General features: G+C 39.8%; 1 protein-coding gene and 1 long non-coding RNA gene across 4 annotated transcripts in view; one reads left to right on the top strand and one right to left on the bottom strand.

Annotated features, from left to right (window-relative positions):
- LOC140467948 (uncharacterized) overlaps positions 1-4,519 on the bottom strand; it is a 40,125-nt gene extending 35,606 nt beyond the window's left edge. Inside the window, exon 1 of the long non-coding RNA XR_011955545.1 lies at positions 4,391-4,519. This is a non-coding gene — a long non-coding RNA (uncharacterized lncRNA). The remainder of the gene's footprint in view (positions 1-4,390) is intronic.
- Positions 4,520-4,840: 321 nt separating this feature from the next.
- The window catches only part of pbx4 (pre-B-cell leukemia transcription factor 4), a 586,925-nt gene continuing 565,278 nt past the window's right edge, over positions 4,841-26,487 (top strand). The window contains exons 1-2 of one of the 3 annotated variants that reach the window (XM_072564028.1): positions 4,841-5,457; positions 10,978-11,051. In XM_072564028.1, coding sequence (XP_072420129.1) covers positions 5,279-5,457; positions 10,978-11,051 — 253 coding nt within the window. In that variant the 5' untranslated portion in view covers positions 4,841-5,278. The remainder of the gene's footprint in view (positions 5,458-10,977; positions 11,052-26,487) is intronic. The other 2 variants (XM_072564029.1, XM_072564030.1) reach the window with 2 other exon arrangements.

Here is a 26,487-nt window from a genome sequence, read left to right on the forward strand (position 1 = left end):
CAAGCCAATGCTGAGCTTAATGGAAACTTCGCAAAATGTCAGAATTTCTCTTAAAAAGTACATTCTTCAGATATCTTGCTCCTCTGTTTACACTGTACTCATCCATTAGCTATCTTAATGATATTCCTGATGATATCTTACTTCTTTGCTCTTTTAATGTGTTTCATTGCAGAAGGCCTCATTTTCCTACAAGTGTTTCTTCTTAAAAGAACTTTTGACTCTGTGCCTAATCAGGAAAGGGTTTTCAGACGTTCAGCAGCAGTATCAGGCAGTGCCAGATCTAGCATGATCTTCCCCGATGTCAAGGAAACCTTATAACTCCAGGGATATAGACCACATGCACGAAAATAGGATGAGGCTTAGTTGTTCACATTTTGGTTAGTGCAGACATGGGCAGAGTGTCATTCATCTGTGCCATAAACCTTTTGAGATTTTCTACATACCTGAAGAAAAGCATGCACAGAATTAGAGGAGAGAAGGTGGGCAGGAGCAGTACAAGAATCACTCCTTGGGAAGTTCAGCATGGGTTGAATGGCTCATTCCTGTGCTGTAATTTTATAACAGGCAAAACTTACCAGTTTAACAAATTAAATATTCCACAGTGGCCTTTTTCTGGCCTCTGTACACACTGAAAATGATATGAATTTGAGGATTTGGGACTACAGACATGTGGAAATGTAAAAGAAGCCCAGATTATTCTCCATACAGCAGAACGATTAATTTAGCATCAATAGACATGTTCCAAGTTGAGAGTTTTAGGAGAGTAAATGAAGAGAAACAATTGGTGTTGGTAGAGTAGCCAGACGACACACAAATTTAAGGTAATTGGCAAAAGAACCATTGGCAGCTGCAGTCTCTCAGAATCAATCATCTATCAGGCTGAATGAGTCTTCAGATGACTGAGAAGTCAATTTTGGATCCACAAGCTTTTCTGCAGTGGTGACAATAATGTTGCACAGGGAAATGTAATTCGCAGCCCACGGTTGGATTCATTTTCTTTCCTCTGCTGCTGCTGATTGAGCCACTGAGTCTCGAAGTTGCTTGTGCCTTGATTGATCAGGATGTGCCAAGTCGTGAGGGTAGACAGCAGCTTTCTCCTCCCTAATGCCTCTTCTTTAGCATGAACTCGAGCACATGTCTGTAGCTATTACTTCAGTTTCCCATTAAGCATTGGCAATAGTGAAGAACCAGACGAGAGATTAACAACTTTTGTTTTTCAGACTTTCAAACACAGGGGGAGAAACATACTTGAAAAGGAAAAACCTGTGGGGCTGTAGGGAAAGGGCATGAGTAGTAGAAATTTCCAGTCTTTCAAAGAACTGACAAGTGCAATGGGTCAATGGTCTTTTTCTGTGTTATAGGACACTGCTTCACTGTAAGACAATTCTGAATGAAACTTAACCAAACCATCCTCCAATAGTTGAAATGATTTGTTTCCTCAAAAGTTTGCATCTCCCAGCAAGCTTGTCCAATTCCTGTACTCACACTCATCACTTCGCATATGTTTTGACCTCTTTCAGTCCTAGTTGAGCCTCAGAGTTTTTAAACTGTAACAATCAATGGGCTTCCTTTTTTTGGACCTGGTGCATAATGACTAAACTTCTAGTTCCAAAATCAAGAAATAAAATTGCATTACACACACTCCTGACTACACTTATTTCCTCAATTCTTTGGTCAGATAGCCTTAAGCACTCAGCACCCCTGCCTTTCTGACCCTCATGATTCACTGCTTGACTGAACACTGGTCATCGAGATGACCCACCCATGCCCTGTGAGCATTTCTTCCCACCACACATCCCAGAAGTGAATCTGAGCCACATTGCTTCTGATCAAAGTATCCATCCCTAAACCAACATCTGCTCACAATCAGATTGCTGCTTGTGGGATCCTGCTTTGCAGGAACTGGCTGCAGCATCTCCAACTAGACAACACCCAATGAAGTGTTTGAAGTGGGACACCATAAGATGGTGAAAGTTACTACAGAAAGAAACATTTCATTGTTATTTTATCCTTTAAATCATAGAATTCCACATAGTAGAGGTCAATCAGCCCACTGAGACTGTACCAACCCTCCAAAGAGGGAGCCAACCCCCCACCCATCCCCAGGACCCCACTTTTACCATGCCCAATCCACCTAACCTGCACATCTATATACTGTGGAGGAAACTAAAGGACCCAAAGGAAACCCATGCAGACACAGGGAAAATGTGCAAAGTCCTCACAGACTTGAATCAAACCCAGTTTTCTGGCACTGTAAGGTAGCATTGCTGACCACTGTTCCACCTTGCTGCCCTAGTGGTGGCCCTTGTGACAGGAGTTTTACATCTGGTGTCTTTAGAACTAATACAACTGCTGCTTTTGGAGCTAATGCAACGACTGCCACAATAACTATCTCCTCTAAATACTGCAGCCATACTATCTGACAGACCATAGTCGATGATTTCATTTTGAGAAAGAAAAGAGAATGATTTCTCTCTCATTCATACACACACACACACACACGCACCTGATCATCTATTAAAACATTCCTACTGCAAAGAGTTCGTAAACCAACTTGCATGCATAACAGCACTCTTCTGGTAACATACTCCTCAGCAATTATGTGTGTCTCTCCTTTCATTTTCAGTGAATCCTTTCACAACCCACTTACTGCATCAACATTATGATAATTAAAATAGGCCGCTCAAGGAAGATAACAGTGAAAGCCAAACAACCTGTAATAGAAACTCCCCTTTCAGACATTCATGCACCAAGATTGAAGGGGAAAACTGAATGTAACATATAATCTGTGTTTGTCTTTTTTTCGCAGCAGACGAGATGCAGTGGCATTATCTAGTGGAATATAGATCAGTGACAGGTGATTTATTCAAAGGAGTCCATTTGAATAGTGACTGACATATGTGGCTATGCTGGGATTGGTTTATGTAGCTAGATGAGAACAACTCAGTGGTATAGTTTGTATAGACCACGAATGTCTGATCTGTGTCCACTATTGCGATCTGTATATTTTGGCAGCAGTTTTACACCTGGTGCCTTTAGAACTAAGACAACTGCTGACACAATTACTAATACCTTGAAATGTTGCAACTATATTATCTGACTGACCAGAGTTGGTGATGCTATCTTTAGAAAGAGAATGATTTCTCATGCAGACACATGTATGTATATTTAACTGGTCATCTATCTAAACAGTCTCACAGATATATGCTGCAAATAGGAGTAAGTCCGCAAAGAAAAAAATAACTTGTACATATAATAACTGTCTTGAACTATGAAGAGAGGATTAAGTAAGCTGGAGTTGTTTTCCATGGAGCAGAGAAGGCTGAGGGGAGATCTGATTGAGGTATACAAAGTTCTGAGGTGCATAGTCTGGGTAGACAGAGGTTTAAATAATCTGGGAGGAAAATTTTAAGGCAAGGAACAAAAGGTATAGATGCGATTTATCAACTTTCTTCACTTAGAGGGTTGTGGGTGTCTGTAATGCATGGCCTAAAGGAGTGGGATTAGATTACTTAGTGTGGAAACAGGCTCTTCAGCCCAACAAGTCCACACCACCACAACCCACCCAGACCCATTCCCCAACACTTACCCCTTCACCTAACACTATGACCAATTAGCCTAACTTGCACATTTTTGGATTGTGGGAGGAAACCGGAGCACCCAGAGTCGCATCTTACAGTCAGTTGCCTGAGGCAAGGAATTGAACCCAGGTCTCTGGTGCTGTGAGGCAGCAGTGCTAACCACTGTGCCACCGTGCCACACACATTATTTTGAGATAGTTAAGAACTATTTGGATGAGCACTTGAAATGCTATTGCATAAAAGTCTATTGGCTAGGTCTCTTGGTTCACCTAGCCCTGGGCCTGAAGATTCCAGGGTCAAGTTCCACCTGCCCCAAACACTTGTCAAAGCACTTCAGAAGAGGCTCGTTAAGATAAGGCTTTGGGCCACGTGCTAAAAAATTGGATTTCAGTAGATTAAGCTTTAGATTAAAGTAGTTAATTCCCTTTCTAGATGTGATGTCATGAACATTGGTGTGTGTGAAGGTTGCTTTACATTAGAGGACCATATCGAATAGCTGCAAATGGAATTTAATCTTGAAAAGTGAGGGGTGATGCATGTTAGGAGGGCTGACAAGGTAAGGGAGTACACATCACAAATAGACAAGAAAAAGATTATAATCGATGGATATTTGACGGCCAGTGAGAACACGATGAGCTCAACAGCCTCTTTCCATTCTGACTCGATAATATTCCCTGCCAATTGCTAGCTTTAAATTAATAAAACTCTCCTGTCGCAGCTTGTCACTAAAATATGCACACGTCAGTCAAAAGCTTATTTTTCATAAACCATCACTCAAACCCCGCGCATTCTCTCAACCTGCCACTCACTCAGTTTTGGAAGGCATCAAGCCCACCAGAGGCTCTGCAAGAAGGGGTGGATCATCACGAGGCGACCGCCAATCCCGGCGGACTAGACAGGCTCGCGCCGCCCGTCTCCTAGCAGCGAGCCCGCTGTCAATCAGCGTAGCGCGCCGGCTGTATGCGTGCGTGAGGGTGGGAGGAGGAAGTGCGGGGCTTTGGGGAGGAAGGCGTGGGAAGGGCGGAGCTTGGGTCAGGGTGAAGGGGCGGGCAAATGCAGTCATCCCTTCCCTTCCCCTCCCCCAAAATCCTCTCCTCCCACAAGCAACCCACCTGTGCACGAGTCTGTGGACAGGCTGTCCATCAAAGCCGAGCCCGGCGGAACCATCCAATGGAGAGGGGGGAGAGAGGGGTGGGAAAGCATTCGGGCCGTCACTCGTAGCAACGGATTGACCAATGGGGTGAGAGAATGTGAGGGGTGTCGGGGACAGGGAGGCGCTGGAGCGCATCTCTCTCTCTCTCTTTTCACCCTCTCTCCAGCTGCAGTTCGAGTGCCGTCAAAACAGTCGCGAGCGAGCGAGAGGGAGGGGGTTGTCGAGTCGTGGCGGCGACGGTTAAAATTCAAATCGCTGCAACGTTCGGCTTGGTGTTGGGCGAGTCAGCCTCCGGAGGAGGTCTGATTTATTATTAAGAAAGAGAGAGGGAGAAAAAAAAAGATCATATTTGACTGGATTTCAAGGAAAAAAGACCAGTGACATCTGAAGAGGGAGCAGAGTTTTTAATTTTTTTTTCAAATTATTTATTCCATTTCCCTTCTCTCCCTGTTCACTCCATCTGGCCACTCAGTCAGGGTCTTTTGTGTGTGTGTGTGCGCGTGTGTGAGAGAATTTTTTTTTTCATTTTTGTGGCCGGTGTGTGATGGAGGACCAGTCCCGGCTGCTGCAGCCTCACCCTGGGGTGGCTCTGGCGGTACACTCGCTCCCTCCTCACTCTCAGGCGGACGGAGGCGACCCCGAGGGACGGAAACAAGACATCGGAGACATCCTGCAGCAGATCATGACCATCACTGACCAGAGCCTGGACGAGGCTCAGGCCAGGTCAGTACACACACTCTTTTCACACCCCATCCCCTTCTCTCTCACAGCCTTGTCCTCCCTACCACTCCCCACCGCCGCCTTTTCAACTTTAGGAGCCAGTTTAAACAAGCATACATCACACAAATAAATCCACATTCTCTTCTCTCTCTCCAACCCCACTCCGCCAAGCCACCCGAAATCAAAACAACATCCCCCTAAGAAACAAAATAAGAAAGTTTGCTTCCTCAATCCTTTAAGTCGGGTTTCAACTTTATCCATTCTACTTTGTTCAAAGAATGATGCCCTCCCTTTTTGTATGTGCGTGTGCTGGTCAAAACTGCATTTTTTTTGCAGAAATCTGTATTTGCTGTTAATTCCACGATCGCTTCATTTTCTGAGTGAGGAATGAAAGAGATCATTACCACCCAACCCCCAACATGAAGGACCTTGCAGTCTGACTTTCACACAATGATTTACATTTAGATGGTTGCAGTTATGCTTTGTACAAAAAAAACCCTGGCTCCATTAATATTGCCTGTCCCCTTCATCCTTACTCCACCAATATCCAAAAGCTTGTGAATGAAAAGCCCTTTCAATTTATTGTATTTATCATTCGGGACTCATTTTTGGCTCCTTCAACATCAACGCCAGTTTCTAAATAATAACCAAAAGTAAATCTCAGTTATCTTAAGCAATACAGGAGTGGAAGGGATGATGTCGGCTTTCATTGTGATTTTAGATCCATCTTTAAAGAGGGGCACTAAAATGTTCACATTGTTTGGAGGGGGTGGTTATTGGGTGCAGTTAGATCCATAACTAAAATATTTAGCCAAATGCTAATTAAATTTCTATTTCACTAATGTACCTTTTGACCTTTTAATCAAATTGTCTAATGGGTTTGTGAGAAGGCAGATAGCAGTAGGCAAGCAGTATCTTCAGCAATTGGTAGTGTTTTGTGATATAAAAATTGCTTGGAGTTGCAAGTAAATGGACTGTCGGATAAAATGTAGCTTGTACAGAATTCCCAAGGGATTGAAGGAAAGTGAATAGAACAAGAGTAAAAAGTTTCTTCAAGATGCACTCTTGGCAACTGTAATTTGTTTGCAGTTGGAAGAAACTGAAAAAGTTGCTTACTGCAGTGAGCTGATTATTTTGGTTAAATTGAAAGGTTTTGTGGTGGAGTGAATTTAGCTTTGAGTTTTGTACGGAATGTCCTTATGTACACTCAAACCTTTTGATGCCCTCTACAGCCTGAAATGAAACAGCCATTAATATTTCTGATTATTGGAACAGATAATGACAATTTAACTTACTTTAAAAATCATCTACATTGGCTGTACTCTTATATATGAACTATTTTTCACTTAGTGTTTAAGTATATTTTTCCAATAGTGAAACAGTGATTTAATCTTTACTTTTCATGTCATTTCATTCTGAGCATATTGCTGAATGTTTTGAAGAAGTAATGTGAATATGAAAGAAATTTGGACCACCTGACTAAATTAGCTCAGCCCATACATTAAAACATACATTTGCTGATGCATATTTCCCCCATTTTCTGTTTCACTCACTGTGTTTTATGGCAGTTATGAACAGCAGGAAAATGAATTGTGAAGAATTAAGTAGTTATAATCTTTCTTGGTTTTGGCTATATTGTGGATTTGTGCATCGAAATTGCAGGTTGTCCAAAATGCCAAATTTGATGCTGTCACTGCCACTCATTTCAAATTAAGTTAAATAGATTTAATGGTGGATCAGTTAAATTAAGGTAAGAGAAACAAAGTTGCCAGTGAGCTTTTTTGAATAGCAGTGCTAGGTCATTTTATTAGAAAAACACTATTTATGTCTGTGTTCATATTGGAACTAAGTTTATATTATATTTTATACTAAGTGCGCAATAATTTAAATGAGCACAATGGTACCAAATGAAACCATAAATTCTTTTTGCACTTTAATCCCTTTGGCTATATACTTTAAAGACTAATTAATTGATCACAAATGTTAATCAACATATAATTAATCTATTCATTAACTTGTCATCAAGCCAGTGAGCATTAGCATTGTGACTGGATGGATTATGAGATTAGAGAAAGGGAAGTGAAATGGAGCCATGATCAAAGTGAAATGAGTGAAGCTTTGACATAGACCCACTGTTCCGATTCTGTTTCATTAGAAAAGTGAGAGTTGTATTACCATGCTATAAATATACAATGTCATTTATTAAAAGCTAATTAATTTGAGATGTAAACATGTTATACAATATATTGAGCTCAGGCTTAACCCAGCAGTCGTATTGTAATACTTTAAAAATTAACCAGATTTGTAAATAAGTTTTATGACTAAATCGTGAACTATGGTGTTGTGGTTTAAGATCAATCTGTAAATATAGGATTTCAGGTTTTCAAAGTTTTTTTTTAACAAGTTGGTAAACGTAAACCAATTATTTTACTTTTTTTACAATTGCTTTTGGAAGGCACAGACTGAATTTATCTTGATCTCTAGAGTAGTATCTAGTTAGATTGTTTACATTGGTTTAAATGTAAACATTGTAGATTATGTTTCCTATTACCTTCTTTGAATGACCTGCTTTATTTCAGGTACTTAAGCAATAAAATATCGCTTGAACAAAAATGACATTTTTTTTGCAAGAAAAGGAAATTCTTAGATCTTTCATTTGGAGTGTATAACATTAATTTAAATGTAATATTTCCCTGGATTTGTCTATATGATTGGCTATGTTTGAATAAGGTATTTAATTTCTTGCTATAAGCTGTTAGATGTATTATCTTCATTGCTTAAACAACGTATATATGTGACTTGATTTAATATTATCTGCTTTATCTTGCTTTTGTATTTGTGAAAAACAAGTTTTTTGTGTCTTGATCTGAATACATTGTATTGAAAATTATTTTGAATTCTGCATGTTGAGATCATGAAAGATCCTAAAAGATTTGGCACAAGCCTCTTCTATTTCAGCATATGTTGGCTTGATTTTTATCCCTTTTATGATAGCAATGATTTTGTTTTGCTTAGAGGTCTCACCACATTGTAATTAAGTATTTATAACCGAGAATTACAAGGTACACATCATTTAAAGAATTTTGGCTGAAGTACTTAAACTGAAATGTGCTGAAGAAATGGCATTATTTGTGGTAGTGTAGTAGGAATTAAATATCTCAACAGGGGGGCTGATTTTGATGTGTACTCTTACTTGAGCATCATAAATTTACCATAAATCTGCTTAGTCCCGTTTCATATTAAATTTCAAGGTGAATTCAGTATGCACCAGCCTATTTCTATATAATTACCACAGCTAGTCTTATTTATTTTCAGTATCTTCACTTTAATATTGCTTAACTTACGGAAAATAACACTAATGCGTAAATACTAGGCCAGTTTCAGTGGCTGACAACTGTTTTCCTTCAATCAACTGAGCGGAGCACTTATGTGTGATATCCAGCTAGCTTTCTTGGTCACCCCCTTGGGGCTGGGATTGTTTATTTATTAATTAATGTGTATTTATCTGTATATCTATCATGTTTATTTATACTGACATTCTTTGTACTGTTGCATTCGTTGTCTGAGGATGTTTGTAGATCCGCGAGATTTACGAGTGACGCACAACTGACCTGAGGTGATTGGTCTTGCAAAATGTTGCAAGCACATTTAGTTGCAACATTTTAAGAAGTTGCAGTGGAAGACGTTTTGAATATTCCTGTATTTTCACTTTTAGAAGTTGTTTGTACATTGCAGTTGGAAATAGATTTACAATCTGGCCGATTTCAAGATTATTTTAGTTTACAGCTGCAGTGTAATTTTTGAGCTTGACTGTTGAAATAGGTTGTTAGGTTGTTTAGCTTCTAATTTACTTAAAGTTTTGTCTTTGGTGAAAATTCTGAAGAGAAACAAAAAGCGTAAATAGTGTTTTTTGTCTGACCTGTTTCGCTTTCATACTGCAGTATTTCAAAACTGTAAAATACCATTAGAAACATTGAAATTATGATTGGCATATTTTCAAACTCTCCAGAAACTGCTTTTCTTTAGATAGTGAATGTCATTATGTTTTTGCATTTGCTTTGGCGAAAATGTTGGTATTTCTGATTTAATTCTTTGATCTCTCTGTGGTTATGCAAGAGAGCTGCCTTGGGTATAGACAATTGCTTCCTAATGAATTGCAGTTTAAGCATTTAATTAAACTTAATTGACAATAATGGTTTAGAAATTATTTGCTTTTATGAAATTCTTATGTCCTGGTAGTATAGATTACTTGAGTCTTTAGTTATCTAACAGTTTTAGTTTAAAATTTCAGTAAACAGTTCTTCTATCAGTTTCCAAACATGCCCCGCGTTGCACCCGTTTGAAACTCGATTGCGGGCTAACTGATGTGAACTATTGTAACATAGCACTGCAGTGGTATGAAAGGGGGCTTGAGTATTGCGGTTAATATAATTTTATATTAACCGCAATATCAATTATGGGAAAAATGTCCGTTCAAAATTTGATAAATAAAAGACCAGGCAAATGATTCTAATTGAAGGGTCATGATTTTGGGTATATAGTTTAAAAATCGACTTTCTGCTTCAAAAATATTGTGAATCTTGATATTGAGATATTTAATTTTCAGCATCCCAATTGGTTAAGAGTATCTTTGCATTTCAGGGGTTTCAAACCCAGTACTCAAGGTGTTAACGGTACGCAGTTAAGACAAATATTTTAAAGGAATACTTTTAAAGATGTGTGGCGAGTTAAAAAGTTGGATTACTGAGTATTAAACTTTCAAACCCGCATCTAAGATTTAATTGTATTAGAAACGTTTTAACTATTGTCTTTCATTTAGTGTAAAATTACTAAACCGCTGTAGCGATCTTCAGCTCGAATGTTACCTACACGCACACGTAGACCGTAATGTAGGAAAGTAGATTTAAGTGGCTTAGCTGCCACTTACTTATTTAACACACTTGAAACTCTTAACTGACGAGATGAAAATGTTTGAAAATAACAAGCTAACCTTTTATAGGCGGTAAATGAGGTCCACATCCTTGTAAATTTAAGATAATAAGAAACGCTAATAAAGATTAAAGTATTAATATTTTAGTGTAGAACAACTCCGTGCCAATATAGTGTGTTTTGCGTCTCTAATAGGTTGTCACCGAGCAACAATGACCCTTTAGGCAGTTAAACACTTCCTCATTGTGCGCTCGCCGCAGCTTTTGTTGAAATTTATAGATTTTTGCAGTCTTGCCTGCCTGTAGTGTATTGAGTTATGATCTATTTTCACCTAGAGTCCAAGGTGTTTTAATGTCTTTGGATATAAGCGAAATTTGGGAGCCATTTCCAGTCGTTGCTGAATGTTTTCAGGTCCAGTCGCTGTCAGTTGCACTGTCTGGGAAAGCTTATTTGTTATTTTGAGTTTAAATGTTTTACATTGGTGATCTTCCAAATATTGCGGATTCTGATTGTTTTGCCTGATGGGAACTCGGCGTTTGCTGTTCTCATCCTTTGTAAAAAGAGATCCTAACATGCTTTTAATTACTTTTGCAGAAAACACGCGTTAAACTGTCATAGGATGAAACCGGCTCTCTTCAGTGTTTTATGCGAAATCAAAGAAAAGACAGGTACAGTCTAAGCAAATCCGCTTAAAGTCATTTCTGAATGCGCGAGTCGGAGAGACAGAACCTCCCTAACTCGCCATGTTAATACGATCAGAACCTGGCAGTCCGGGGCGGACAGGCGCCAGCTATATGTCAAACCGAGTGGGGCGGACCCACCACTTATGGCCCCTTTAGCAGATATCTGGCATTTTTCTCTGTTTATCTTGGTTTGTCTTCCTTGGCTTTGGTTTATTTTTTTTCAAACGACGTGATTTTGACGAAATCGGGGAAAGTAATGTTTTGAGCAAAAGTGCTACTGCGACTTTCAGTTTGTTGGCTTCTGCATTTAATTATGTTGAATTGAGTTACACGCACTTTGTGATTTATATAAAAACGAGAATGGTGTAAATAAAATTGTGTAGATCTTTCATATGTTGACAATAGCAAAATTTCAGTAAAATGATTACGTGTGAAAGTGGAATCCAGAAAAGCATCGGTAGGCTGAAAATGGCAGAGCTTTGCAAGAGCACAATAGCAGCAGAAATGTCAAGACAAAAGCATTCCCGTTTCCTTTTATTATCTGACGGTTAGCAATCACTTCACAAAGTTTGGGCCTTTTATCTGTTCTAAAGATTGTTAATGAGCCTACGGAGAAGTCTTTTTTATTAGTTTGGGGTTGGAGCCAAAATAAAGGCGGTTGAATTGCTGTTCTCAGGCGTTGTTTAAAGAGTTTAAAAGACCATGGTTTTTTTAAAAAAATGGTTTAAAGAGAGTAACTGCTATCCCCTAGGCGAATATTTTTCTCCATATCTTACTAAGTGTGATCTGAGACAGTATTTCAGAATAATATAGATTAACTATGCTCCTAAAATAAACAATGAGAATTAATCGTTTATTTACAGTCAAAAATATCTAAAGATGTGGTCACAATTCACATTTGAATTTTTTCGGAAGAGTTTCAGGTGATCTCACTTCAACCTAAGTACATATAATCTAAAGCCTATTTTGGGAAGAATGTCAATAAATTGCAAAATTTGGGGTAAATGTAGCTGAGATCTGCATGTCTTAGGCTCAGAAAATTAATTTATGTTATACTTGATGAGTTGTATGAGGAGATTTGTAAGGACTACTGCAGAAATGACTCTGTAAAAGTTTGTGATTTCATTTTTTTTGCAAGAGTCTATTTGGGTACGATATCAGACTGGAATTCTTTTGTTTTCAAAACATATGGATGTATTTCAGTCAGTATGTAGCTTTTTGTATTTTTGTGTTGTATTAGTATGGTATTGGAGCTACTCATTGCTTCATTTCATTTTCTTTCAAATGGCTGAATTTAGACGTGATCAGTCACTGACAGTATGGAATAGACTTGTACACTGTGAAATACGACCAGATGTCTTGAAGTAAAAGCATTTGGTTTAATAAAATGAAACAACAAAATAAGTGATTTTCTGCTGCAGAAATTACACATTCTGGACAAAACTGTTTTAGTTTTCCCACACCTTCATCAGTAAACTGAAAAGCTGGAACAATTGCTGAAATGTTGCATCACCTTCAATTGTGGCAGCTTGCAGTTGTCAGGAAATCTGGTTCTGGGCTTACTGCACATCTGATAGTTTCACCAATACATTCTAAATTTTTGGAAAATTCTGGTGGAGGAAATGGAAATCTCAAAGTTTTACCATTGTCTTTCAGTTCCAGTGTCATACAGTATTTTTTACTGATCTGATCTGATCCATGTCTTTATTATTCAGCCTAACTGGCTCAATTGCAAATGGGTTGTGGCCAGCCTGTGCGAAGTCATCCCAATGCTGGCCATGACAAAACAAAGCTCAGTTAGTTTTTTATTTTATGTGCAAGGAATATTTTTGTAGTTGGTGTCTTCACTAAAATCATTTCTCTAACTATTTTGATGTTCTTCTGCTGGTTTCAACTGATTCTCAACCTGAAAAGAAAATTAAGTTTCATGCAATGGGACTTTAGTCCCTTTCACTTCTTGTGACTGTGTCAGATTGCTGCAAGAATGTGATGTGAAATGTGTTTTCGATAGTTTTGAAGCTAGTTCCTGATGAAGCTGATTGTACAATAAGCAGCAACTTTTTATTCTGCACTAATTGGCATTTTGCTCATGGCTGGTATAAGTGGGAAAACTGTTTGTGGTACAGAAGGGCATGTATATTTGAATTTGAAACTAAGACACACTATTCAAACTAGGTTAAAGAGGTTCACTGTTACTGTACAGAGATCAAGAATGCTTGATGCTGGAAACTGATGGAGAAAATGTGCTCAATTTTCTGGCATTGATATGTACCACCTTGGTGAGCACAGAATTCACATGCGTTTTTAAAAAGTCTTACAGTAAGTTGCGTGTACTTACATGTTGAGCATTACTGCTGTATAAGATTGATAATAAGGGATCCTAGCAATCTAAAAGGAAAACCAAATATGTTAGAAGTATGCAGGAGGTTTATCAGAATGTTTGAATGAATGGTCTCTGTTCAAAATGGCAACCTTATTTTTATTTTCTTGAATGCTGACAAATCTACACCATTCCAACAATACTGTGGTACTGAGTCCTTAAAACCAGAAAGATCCCAGATTTTGTCACTGAGCGACACAGTTTTAGATAAGATCATAAGATGTAGGAGCTGAAGTAGGTCACTCAGCCCGTCGAGTCTGCTGTGCCATTTAAGTACGTGGCTGATCAGATAATCATCACTATCCTGCCTTATCCCCAAACCATTGATTCCTTAACTGATTAAAAATCAGTGTATCTCAGTCTCGAAATTATTTAACAACCAAACTTGGCAGCTTCTTCTGGTAAAGAATTCCACAGATTCACGACTGACTTAGAAGAAATTTCTCCTCATCTGTATTAAATAGGCGACACCTTATTCTGCAATTTTGCCCTCTGGTCCTAGACTCTCCCACAAGAGGAAACAATTTTTCCGCAACTACCCTGTGAAGTCCCCTAAGGATGTTATGTATTTCAATAAAGCCATCTCTCATTTTCCTAAACTCCAATGAGTTTATTCAATATTTTCATACCTGGAAACAAGTTGATCATTCTCTGGACTTTCTGCACTGCCTGTCTTTTTGTTTATTCATTTGTTCAATGTGGGTATCACTAGCTAGCTACCATTGATCGCCTGTCCCTAGTTGCCCCTGAGACGATGATGGTGAACTGCCTTCTTGAACACGTGCTGTGAGTTGGCCCATGTGCTATTAGGGAGGGAATTCCAAGGTTTTGACCCAATGACACTGAAAGCATGACGACACATTTCCAAGTCAGGATGGTAAGGGACTTGGAGGGGAACCTAAAAGTGGTGGTGTTCCCATACATCTGCTGCCCTTGTCCTTCCAGATGGAAGTAGTCATGACTTTGGAAGGTGTTGTTTGATGACCTTTGAATGTCTGTAGTGCGTCTTGTAGATCGTACACACTTGCTACTGAGTGTCATTGCTGAAGGGAGTGGATGTAGTGCCAGTCAAGCAGGCTGCTTTGTCCTGGATGATGTCAAACTTCTTGACTGGAGTTGTACCCATCAAGGCAAGTGGGAAGTATTACATCACACTTCTGACTTGTGCCTTGTAGATGGTGGACAGCTCTGGGGAGTGGGGAGCTGAGTTACTCGCTGCAGTATTCCTAGCCTCTAACTTGCTCTTGGAGCTACTGTTTATGTGGTGAGTCCAGTTGAGCTTCTGGTCAACGATAACCCCCAGGATGTTGTTAGTGGGGGATTCCATGATGGCAGCCAAGGGCTGTGGTTAGATTGTCTGTTATTGGTGATGGTTATTACCTGGCATTTGTGTGGTGTGAATGTTATTTGCCACTTGTCTGGCCAACCCTGGCTATTGTCCAGATCGTGTTGCATTTGAACATGGACTGCTTCAGTAACTGGGGAGTCGCGAATGGTGCTGAACATTGTGCAATCATCCATAATCATCCCCACATCTGACCTTATGATGGAGGGAAGGTATTGATGAAGCAGCTGAAGATGTTTGGGCCTAGGACCTTGGTTCCTGAAAAACTCCAGCAGAAATGTCCTGGACCTAAGATGATTGACCTCCAACAACCATGACCATCTACCTATGTGTCAGGTATTACTCTAACAATCGAGAGTTTGCCCCGATACCCGATTTCCAGTTTTGCTGGAGTTTCTTGATGCCACACTTGGTCAAATTCAGCCTTGAGGTCTGTCCCTCACCTCACCTTTTGAAATTCGCTCTTTTGCCCATGTTTGAACCAAGGCTATAATGAGGTCATGATCCCAGTAGCCCTGGTGGAACCCAAATTGGATATCACTGTGCTGTTAATGCTGAGTAGGCGCTGCTTGATAGCACTATTGGTGACGCCTTCAATCACTTCACTGATGATTGAGGGTAGGCTGATGGGATGGTAGTTGGCCGAGTTGCATTTATCCTGTCTTTACGTACAGGTCATACCTGTTAATTTGGGTAAGAAGACCAAAAGAGTTCACAATATTTCAGCAATGGTTTGACTAGTGTCTTGTTTCGTAATCCTCCCTGTTTTTGTACTCTTCTCACTCTGAAATAAGCATCAACATTGCATTTGACAAAAGGGGTCAAAGGACTTCCATATTCTACAATTCTGATTGCCTTCCCTATTACCTGCTGAATGTATATGCTAGCTTTTTGTGATTCAAGTGCAAGAGCGCTCAAATAGAATAGTACAGCGTGGAACAGGCCCTTCGGCCCTCGATGTTGCGCTGACCTGTGAACTATTCTCCACTCGTCCACCTACCCTATCCCAAAATCATTCATGTGCTTATCTAAGGATTGTTTAAATCTTCCTAATGTGGCTGAGTTGACTACATTAGCAGGTAGGGCATTCCACACTCTTACCACTCTCTGCGTAAAGAACCTGCCTCTGACATCTATCCTAAATCTATCACCCCTCAATTTGTAGTAATGCCCCCTCGTACACACTGATGTCATCATCCTAGGAAAAAAATTTTCACTGTCAACCCTACCTAATCCTCTGATCATCTTGTATGTCTCTATCAAATTCCCTCTTAGCCGCCTTCTTGACAAGTTCAAGTCTCTCAGCCTTTCCTCATAAGACCTTCCCCCAGACCAGTCAACATCCCGGTAAATCTCCTCTGCACCTTCTCCAATGCTTCCACATCCTTCCCAAAATATGGGGACCAGAACTGTTCACCATATTCTAAGTGTGGCTGCACCAGCGTTTTATATAGTTGCAGCATGATATTGCGACTCTGGAACGCAATCCCTCTACCAATGAAACCTAACACAGCGTATGCCTTCTTAACAGCGCTATCCACCTGAGTGGCAACTTTCCGGGATCTATGTACATGGACTCCCAAGATCCCTCTGCACATCCACGCTACCAAGAATCTTTCCATTTACCCAGTACTCTGCCTTCCTGTTATTCTTCCCAAAATGCATCACCTCACATTTAGCTGCATTGAACTCCATTTGTCACCTCTCAGCCCAATTCTGCAGTTTACCCAAGTCCCCCTGCAACCTGTAACATTCTTCCACACTGTCCACTACTCCACCGACATTAGTGTCGTCTGCAAATTTACTAATCCATCCACCTAAGCCTGTGTCTAAGTCATTTATAAAAATAACAGACAGCTGTGGTCACAACACCGATCCTTGTGGCGCACCACTAGTAACTGGAATCCAGGTTGAATATTTTCCATCAACCACCATTTGCTGCCTTCTTTCAGGAAGCCAGTTTCTAATCCAAACTGCTAAATCACCCTCCATTCCACACCTCTGTATTTTCTCCAACAACCTACCATGTGGAACATTATCAAAGCTTTACTGAAGTCCATGTGTATCATGTCAACTGCCCTACCCTCCTCTGCATGCTCGGTCACCTTCTCAACAAACTCAGGTTTGTGAGACACGACCTACCCTTGACGAAACCATGTTGACTATCTGAAATCAAATTGTTGCTTGCTAGATGATTATAAATCTTATCTCTTATATTCCTTTCCAAAATCTTTCCTAAACAGAAGTAAAGCTCATGGTCTATAATTACCTGGGTCATCTTCACTGCCCTTCTTGAATAAGGGCACAAAATTTGTAATCCTCCAGTCCTCTGGTACCAAAACTGCAGACAAAGACGACTCAAATATCAAAGCCAAAGGCTCGGATATCTTCTCCCCTAGCTTCCCAGAGAATTCTTGGATAAATCCCATCCGGCCCACGGGACTTGTCTACTTTCACTCCTTCCAGAATTGATAACACCTGTTCGTAACTAATCTCGATCCTTTCTAGTCTAATATCTCGTACCTCATTCTTCTCCTCCACAATATTCTCCTTTTCCTGAGTGAAACTGATGAGAAATGTTGACTTGGCACCTCTCCGATCTCCACAGGGTCCACACTCAATTTCCCACTTCTGTCTTTAGAGCCCTCTGTTCTGTAACTAACTACATTTGTTCTCCCTTTAAGTAATATTTGGTTCCTCTATTTTTCCTGCAAAAATGGATAACCTCACATTTTCCCACATGATATTCCATTTGCCAAATTTTTGTCCACCTTTCTATATCCCTTTCCATAATCATTGTGTCATGCTCACCATTTCCCATCCCACCAGTTTGTATCATATGGAAACTTGTCTGTAGTACGTTTACTTTCCTCTTGCAATTCATTACTATATATATGTATTTCAAATAATAACTATTTATTTAGGGCAGCTCTGGGCTGGATCACACCTATAGGAGCCAAAGTTTTTTTTTAAACCTGTTCCAAAAATATTACAGTATACCTCTGGAGCAGGTGGTACTTGAACTGGAGCTCTGCCTCAAAGGTAGGATACTACTACTACTGATATTCTTGAGCTAATTAACAATATCAGGCTTCTAGCTGCTGGTTCTTCACTGGGCTTTTTTTAATATAGAAAACAACTGTGCCCAAATGTGCCTACAACAGTGCCATGCCTGACTTGCCCTGCGTAATGACCATAACAAGAGCAGAAATTAGGCTATTCAGCCCATTCAGTCTGCTCTACCATGGCTGATAGGTTTTTCAGCCCCATTTTCCTGCTTTCTTCCTGTAACCTTTGGTCGGCAATGAAGAACTTATCTATCTCTGTCTTAAATATACTCAATAACCTGGCCTCCACAGCCTTCTGTGGCAATGAATTCCACAAATTCACCACTCCTTGGCTAAAGAAGTTTCTCCTTATCTCTGTTCTAGAGGGTCTTCCCTTGACTCTAAGGCTGTGCCCTTGGGTCCTTGTCTCACCTACCAATGAAAACATCTTCCCAATGTTTGCTGTGTCCAGGCTGGTTCAGTATTTTGTAAGTTTCAATCAGATCCCCCCCATATCCTTCTAAACTCCGGGTATAATCTGAGTCCTCAAATGTTCCTCACATTTTAAGCCTTTTATTCCTGGGATCATTTTCATGAAGAACCTCTGGACCCGCTCCAGCGACAAATATCCTTCCTGAGATATGCGGCCCAGAACTGTTCACAAGACTCTAAATGTCGTCTCTCCAGAGCCTTATATAGCTTCAGAAGTGCATCTCTGCTTTTGTAATGTAGTCCTCTGAGATGAATGACAACCTAACTACCAATCAACCTGCAAGTTTACCTGAAGAGAAACCTGGTCTTCGACTCCCAAGTCCCTTTTGTACTTAAGGTTTCTGAATTTTCTTCCCATTTAGAAAATAGTCCATGCCCCTCTTCTTCCCCCAAAAGTGCATGACATCTCACTTTTCCCACATTGTATTTCATCTGCCACTTCTCTGCCCACAGACTCCTGGCCTCCTCAATGCTACCTGCCCCTCCACCTGTCTTTGTATCATCTACAAACCTAGCCAGAATACCTCCAGATCATTAATGTATAAAGTGAAAAGAGGACAGTATTTTAATTATAAAAATAATTTTTTTGTCTTAAGTGTCATGATTTTATATTAAATAGATCCCTTTAGTTGGTTTAGTGTTCAACTATATTGTGTATCAATGTTGTACTATACTATTAAAGGCAAAGTAGCTGAAAGAACTATCATCCGGTCTTTCTGAAGCAAAGGTGTTAAATTTGAATAAGGGAAATTGAGGTGTGAGACACAAATTGGCTGAGGTGGATAGGGAAAATAAATTAAAAGGCATGACAATACCTAGGCAACAGATCATCCTTAAAGCAACTATATATTCCTTGCAGCAGCAAAAACTCAAAAAAAGGTCAGTCAACTATAGCTGACAAGGAACGTCTGGGTTGTAATAAGATTAAAGAAAAGGCCTGTGAAGTTGCCAGAAGTAGTCATTTTGAGGATTGGAGGTTTTTACAATACAGCAAAGGAGGACTGATTAGGAAAGCGCGAACACAATATGAATTTAATTCAGCGAAACAATTTTAATAGACTGTAAAAACATCTGTGGAAATGTAAGGAGGAAATATTTGGCTTAAATTAATATGCATCCATTATAAATAGTCAGGAGAATTTTGTAAAGGTGACTGGAAATGACCAGAAGCTAAATTATTACTTTGTATCTGTTTTCACTGAGGAAGATGCAATAAATCTCCCAGAACTAAAGATTCAAATGAGCAGTTGAGGGAAATTAGCATTAGTGTTGTAGAAGGTGGGTATAGATATAGTAGATGGATTGGAATCTTCCTAAATTCTCTAGATTCTCACATGATTCCTGTGGATTGGAAGTTAGCATATGGCACCCTACCAGGAAGAAGGGAGCGAGAGAGAAAATGTAGAACTACAGATCTATTAGCCTTACGTCAGTAGTGGGACAAATGATAGATTCTATTATAAAGGACAGGATAAATAGATGCTTGAAGGAGAATAATTAAGCATAGTCAGCATGGATGTGCAAATGGGAAATCACTTTTGTTGAATTTTGATTTGCTTTTTGAAAATGTTACTAACAAACTTGATAAAGGAGAGTTGATGAATGTAGTATACTTGGATTTTCAGAAAGCTTTCAATAAAGTCCCCCTTAGAAGGCTGGCTAGAAAAATTAAAGCATAGGTATTTGGTGGAAAATTACCAGTATTGATTAATTGTTTTGTTTTTGTTTTTTTTTAAATCAAAGCTTTGGAATAAATGGATCATTTTCACCTTAACAGGCTGTGATGAAGTGGATACTACAAGGAACAATACTTCATTCCCAGCTATTCACAATATATAGCGATGATTTGAGGGTGGAGATCAAATATAATATTTCCAAACTTGCAGATGATACAAAGCTAAGTGAGAATGTGTGTTGTGAAGAAGATGTAAAGAAGTTTTTCAAAAGGATTTGAACCAGCCCGGTAAATGGGCAAGAATTTTGCAGCTGGAATGTTGTATGGAAAAGTTTGAGGTTATCCATTTTGGCAGGAGAAACAGACGCACCGTGCATTTTTAAAATGCAAAAGACTTTAAGATGTATATACACTAAGGGACCTGAGTGTCCTTGTCAACAAGTCACTGAAGGCTAACATACAGGTGCAGCAAGCTATTAAGAAGGCTAATGGAACACTAGCCTTCATTAAAAGTGGATTTGAGTACAGGAGTAATGAATCTTGCTTCAATTGTGTAGGAGCTTGATAGTTTGCAGCTGGAGTACTGTGCAGGTTTGGTCTCCTTATCTCAGGAAAGATATTATTGCCACAGAAGGGTTCACCAGACTTGTTTGGCAGGACTGATTTATGAAGGTAAAGTGGACAAAATAGCCTGGTGTTCTCCACAGTTTCATTGAAATTTAGAAATAACTTAAGAGGGTAGACAGGGCATATGCAGATAAGATGTTCCCCCTGATTAGGAATCTAGAACCAGAGACACAATTTAGGACTGAGATGAGGTGAAATTAGATTAGATTAGATTAGATTAGATTACTTACAGCGTGGAAACAGGCCCTTCGGCCCAACAAGTCCACACCGCCCCGCCGAAGCGCAACCCACCCATACCCCTACATCTACATCTACCCCTAACACTATGGGCAATTTAGCATGGACAATTCACCTGACCTGCACATCTTTGGAGTGTGGGAGGAAACCGGAGCACCCGGAGGAAACCCACGCAGACACGGGGAGAATGTGCAAATTCCACACAGTCAGTCGCCTGAGGCGGGAAATGAACCCGGATCTCTGGCGCTGTGAGGCAGCAGTGCTAACCACTGTGCCACCGTGCCGCCCACTTTTTACTGGATCAGTTGTTAACCTCTGGAATTCTCAACCACAGAGTGCTATGGAAGCCCTTTCTTTCGTATGCTTAAGATAGAGATTGATACATTTGTGATTATCAATGGTGTACAGAATTCTGTGGATGGGGTAGTAAAAGGCATTGAAGTGTTTGATCAGCCATGATTGTATTGAGTGGTACGGCAGGCTCGGCAGGCTGAGTGGTCTACTCCTGTTCCAGTGTTCCTTTCAGGTGACCTGCATAGGGAACCTTTGCTGGACGTGTGAGATTGTAGAACTTCCCTCTTCTGTCTTACAGTGGATGTGAAATTCTAATGATCCATTTTATTTCAAATTAACTGCCTTCGTGGCCTCAGTTACTGTTCAAGTGTCCATTTGTGGAAAGCGTTCTATGTTGTGTGGAGTTTCGGAGAGTGCATAATTATTAAATTCACATTCTGATTAATTTTAATACATTTCAGGTTACTAGAATAGATTCTGGTGTTCTGATTTAGTATTGGTATTCAATCAATAGATCTCTAATCTTGTGCACTATTGTCTGAGCCTGGCATTTGAAAATTAGCAATCAGAAGAAACCATCAAATATGAACTGAAAGTAGGACTGAGTAGCTTGGATTTGAAGGGCAATTTGTTATACCTAAAAACTCACTAGAATGTGACTTTGTCACAAAGTATATTGAATATTGTGACCTAAAATAGTGTATTTCTGTGAAGACCAGGGCATTTCTAAATATCGTACTCAGCAAGATTTCAAATTAATTTTTGCTTTCTTGCTGAACCAGAATGTTAAGTTATAATGAGAGTAATATTTTTTTACTTGGCATTCATGCTCCTTAGTTTTAAGTGCACTTTATTTGGCACATTATATTTGTGCCAAATAAGCCAACTCAAGTTGGTTAGTAATTGTGTATTGACTTGATTAAAATTTGCAACATTGGTGGATTTTGACAGGACGTGAGCAGCCTTTGGTAGAACAGGAGTTGGTAACTGTCTTCAGTAAGGCAAAGGGTTTTGGAATGAGCTGTGATTTGTTGGGTCAGTATTAATATAACTGTTAAAAGTTAGGGGTGGTATAGTTAAGGCTTTTCAATGGTATTTAGACACATTACTGTGTATGCTGTCATTTTGGAAGTTGGATGATGGCCTACTTTGCTTGTATAGCCAAGTATTTTCGTTTAGGATACTTTTAAGTTGAAAAAGGAGCTTGTGGGAACTTTAACGACACTTTGAAGTTGTGTGCGTCACAAAATAATGTGTAACTTGTAGACTAACATTGAGGTGTTGTGTGCGAATGCAGTAACCTATGTCTCATAATATGTATAGATATTTATGTCTTATGCACAGACAACAAACCTTCATGATTAAATTTGCTTTCTAAAGATTAGGGATAGTTGTGTCCAAACTATCTGGCATGGCCTGAGACTTTTGAAATTGACCTTTTGAAGCTGACTTTGAAGGGGCTGTTACCTCCTGAATCGATCAATTCTGATTCGAAGTTCAAAGATCCGTTGGTGTCAGCAACTTGAAATGCGTGCAAATGAGTGGAAATTTTAATTTAAACATGACCTGTAGTGCAACTATGACATTTGATGTAGTCTGTAACATTTGGATACCTTGGAGTAGAGATGCTGTATGGAAAAAGGTATTTGCATTTATATTTAACACTACTTTTCAACTTTGCCACTTCGTAAATTTGACCTTTGACATTGATGTTGATATTGATGTGAGCTGACCAGTGAAGGAAGGAGCCAGAGTTGATGTGGCAACATAGTTTTACTTACATGTTGCTGGGAGTTACAGATAGTAATTATAAAAGCTTCTGTTTTTTTCTATTACATGGATGACCAAGAATGTCTTCTGCTTTTACTGCCTACCATTGGTATGGAAAGAGTTACATGTTTGGTCACACTATAAACACACACCCTTGGGTGGGACATTGGACTCTCAGCTCCTGACTTCGATGCAGGGAATATCTCACCATCCCTCCCTGTGCTATAACAATCATTCCCACTGTTGAAATAGGGTTCATACTTTTGTAGAAAACAATAAGTGTAGTGGCGTAAGTCCAATTAGTAGATTTCATCTGTGTATGTATCTTAGAATTTGTTTTCCTAGGAAAGGGAATTTTGAGGAAAGTTGGTCAAATACTAATAACTTTATTAAAATGGCAGTTGGTTACTAAAATTACCATGAGTTTCTGAAGTTTGAATCTCAAGTCTCTGCATTTGGGTGATCGGCGCCTCCTTTTCAACTCTCCACACTGTATCCAACTGCGCATGTTTTTCCGCATTGTGGTCACTTTGTAATTTTTCATCACATTTTATAGGTACATTACATATACACATTCAGTATATCTGGTGTTCAATGGAGTTGCCTTGTTCAAAAATAAAACTGTCCAGAGTATATTGGCTAACAACCAGACTCAGCCATGATCCTATTGAATGGGTGTGCAGACTTCAGTGGCTGAATGACCTACCGCTGTTCCTGTTCCTATTTCTTAGGGTCTTATGGTATAAAGGCTTGCACTCAAAAGATATAGTCTGTTGGATTGAGTTCCGTACATAAGACTAATTTTACCCACTTTGAACAAATGTAGTAGACTGAAAAATGAAACCAGTCACTGGTATTGAATGATATATCATAGTTTTCATTACATTTTTAAACAAACTATTTGTATCAGTACTAGCTTACATTTTAAGAACACTGTAGAATGATGGACAATTTTTGTAAACAATCCATAATTGACAGTGAAAAGCTTAAAACTGTTCAGAAACATTGAGCAGCCATGAAGTTTGTGATGTTTTAGATTAGATTACCGCAGTGTGGAAACAGGCCATTCGGCCCAACGAGTCCACACCGACCCTCCGAAGAGCAACGCATCCAGACCCATTTCCCTCTGGCTAATGCACCTAACACTATGGGCAATTTAGCATGGCCAGTTCACCTGACCTGCACATCTTTGGATTGTGGGAGGAAACCGGAGCACCCGGACGGAACCAACCAGACACTGGAGAATGTCTGTCTGTGTGGAGTTTGCACAGTCGTCCAAGGCCATAATCGAACCTGGGACCCTGGCGCTGTGAGGCAGCAATGCTAACCACTGAGCCACCGTGCCGCAGATTCCTCCAGACTGCCCTTAATTATTAAATAATTTGAACTCTGCTGTCTGGGTGTTTTGTGTCGATAAAATGTTAAACCATAATTAATGAATTCTGCAATAGTGCCGGCTATGGATTTAACTGGAGAGCTACTTAGCTTTTATGAGTGGTTGAAAATTAGAATTAAAGCGTTAATACTAAGAAGCTAAACTGATTGTGGAAATCTGAAAGAAAAACTGAAATTCTGTAGATATTCGGCAGACCTGGCATCAACTGTGGAGAGAAAAGAACATTCAACATTTTCAAGTCATGGAGTCATAGAGACATACACCATGGAGGCAGACCCTTCAGACCAAGTAGTCCACTTCGATGGTCCCAAACCTAATGAATCCCACTTCCCTGTGTGCTTGGCCCACATCCCTCCAAGCTTTACCTATTCTAATATTTGGGGAGGATATTTCTGGGATTGTATTCAGTGAAGTTTAGATAGAACTGAGAAATAAGAAAAGGATGATCACCTTATTGGGATTGTACTATAGGGCCCCAATAGTCACTGGGATATTGAGAAGCAAATTTGTAAAGAGATCTCTGAGATCTGTAAGACTGATAGGGCTAAGAGTAATGGATTTTAACTTTCCAAGTATAGTCTGGAACTGCCAGTGTTAACACTTGGATGGAGAGGAATATGTGTGCTGAAAATGTGTTGCTGGAAAAGCGCAGCAGGTCAGGCAGCATCCAAGGAACAGGAGAATCGACGTTTCGGGTATGAGCCCTTCAGGAAAGGAATATGTGTGTACAAGTATGTGGATAAACTTACTGGAGAAGAAGCAAACCTTGAACTATTCTTGGGATATAAGGCAGAGCAAGTGACTGAGGTGTTAGTTAGGGAGCGTTTTGGAGCCAGTGATCATAGTTCTATTAGTTTTTTAAAAAAAAGTTCAAGATAAGGATAGACCTGATCTAAATGTAAAGGTTCTAAATTAGAGTAAGGCCAATTTTGATGTTATTAGGCAAGCACTTTCAAAAGATGCTATTCTCAGGTAAAAGGGGGTGGTTGGAAAGTGGGAGGCCTTCAAAAATGAGATGTGAGTACAGAGGCAGTATGTTCCTAAAAGACTGGTAGATTGGGAATGTCGGAGGATGAGAGAAATTGAGGCTCTGGTCAAGAAAAAGGAGGCATAAGGCAGGTGGAGACAGCTGGGATCTGGTGAATCCCTTTGAGCATAAGGATAGTAGGACCGAACTCGAGGAAAGTCAGGAAGGTGAAAAGGGGACATGAGAGAGCTTTTGCAAAAAGGGTTAAGGAGAATCCATAGAAATGCTACAAATATATAAAGGGGAAAGAAACCAGGGAGAGAACAGGGCTGTTAAAAATAAACAAGGTCATCCTGGAACAACAGGAGATGGGCAAGATGCTGAATGTGTAATTTTATTGGTATTTAGTATGGAGAAGAAACTGGAGAACTTGGAGAAATAAATAGTGATATCTTGGAAAAATGTCCATATTACAGGAGGTGGTGCTGGGTGTCTTAAAATGCATAAGGGTGGATAAATCCTGTGGACCTGATCAGGTGTATCCCACAATGTTGTGGGAAGCTAGAGAACTGATTACTGAGCCCCTTGTATCATTGATAGTGAAGGATGAGGTGCTGAAAGATTGGAGGATGGTTTATGTGCTGTTATTTAAGAAAGGTGGCAAGGAAAAGTCAGGGAACTACAACCAGTGAGTATTGGGTAAGTTGTTGGAGATTGAGGGACAGGATTTACATTTGGAAAGGCAAGTACTAATTAGGGATAGTCAACATGGCTTTATGCATGAGAAATCCTACCTCACTAACTTGATTGAGTTTTTGGAAGAAGCCTAGGGATTTATCTGAGGATTCTCTGGGAAGCCAGGGAGGAGATTGCTAAGCCATTCGCTTTGATCTTTGTTGTCATTGTCTGCAGGAATAGTGCCAGTAGACGGAAGGGTACCAAATGTTGTCCCCTTGTTCAAGAAGGGGAGTAGAGACAACTCTGGAAATTATAAACCTGTGAGCCTTCCTTTGGTTGTGGGTAAAGTGTTGGAAAAGGGTTATAAGAGATAGGATTTATAGTCATCTAGAAAGGAATAAGTTGATTAGGGACAGTCAACATGGTTTTGATTAGATTAGATTATTGACCGTGTGGAAACAGGCTCTTCAGCCCAATAAGTCCACGCCGACCTGCTGAAGTGCAACCAGACCC

Source organism: Chiloscyllium punctatum, chromosome 46 (assembly GCF_047496795.1).
Source record: "Chiloscyllium punctatum isolate Juve2018m chromosome 46, sChiPun1.3, whole genome shotgun sequence".
Lineage (NCBI taxonomy): Eukaryota > Metazoa > Chordata > Chondrichthyes > Orectolobiformes > Hemiscylliidae > Chiloscyllium > Chiloscyllium punctatum.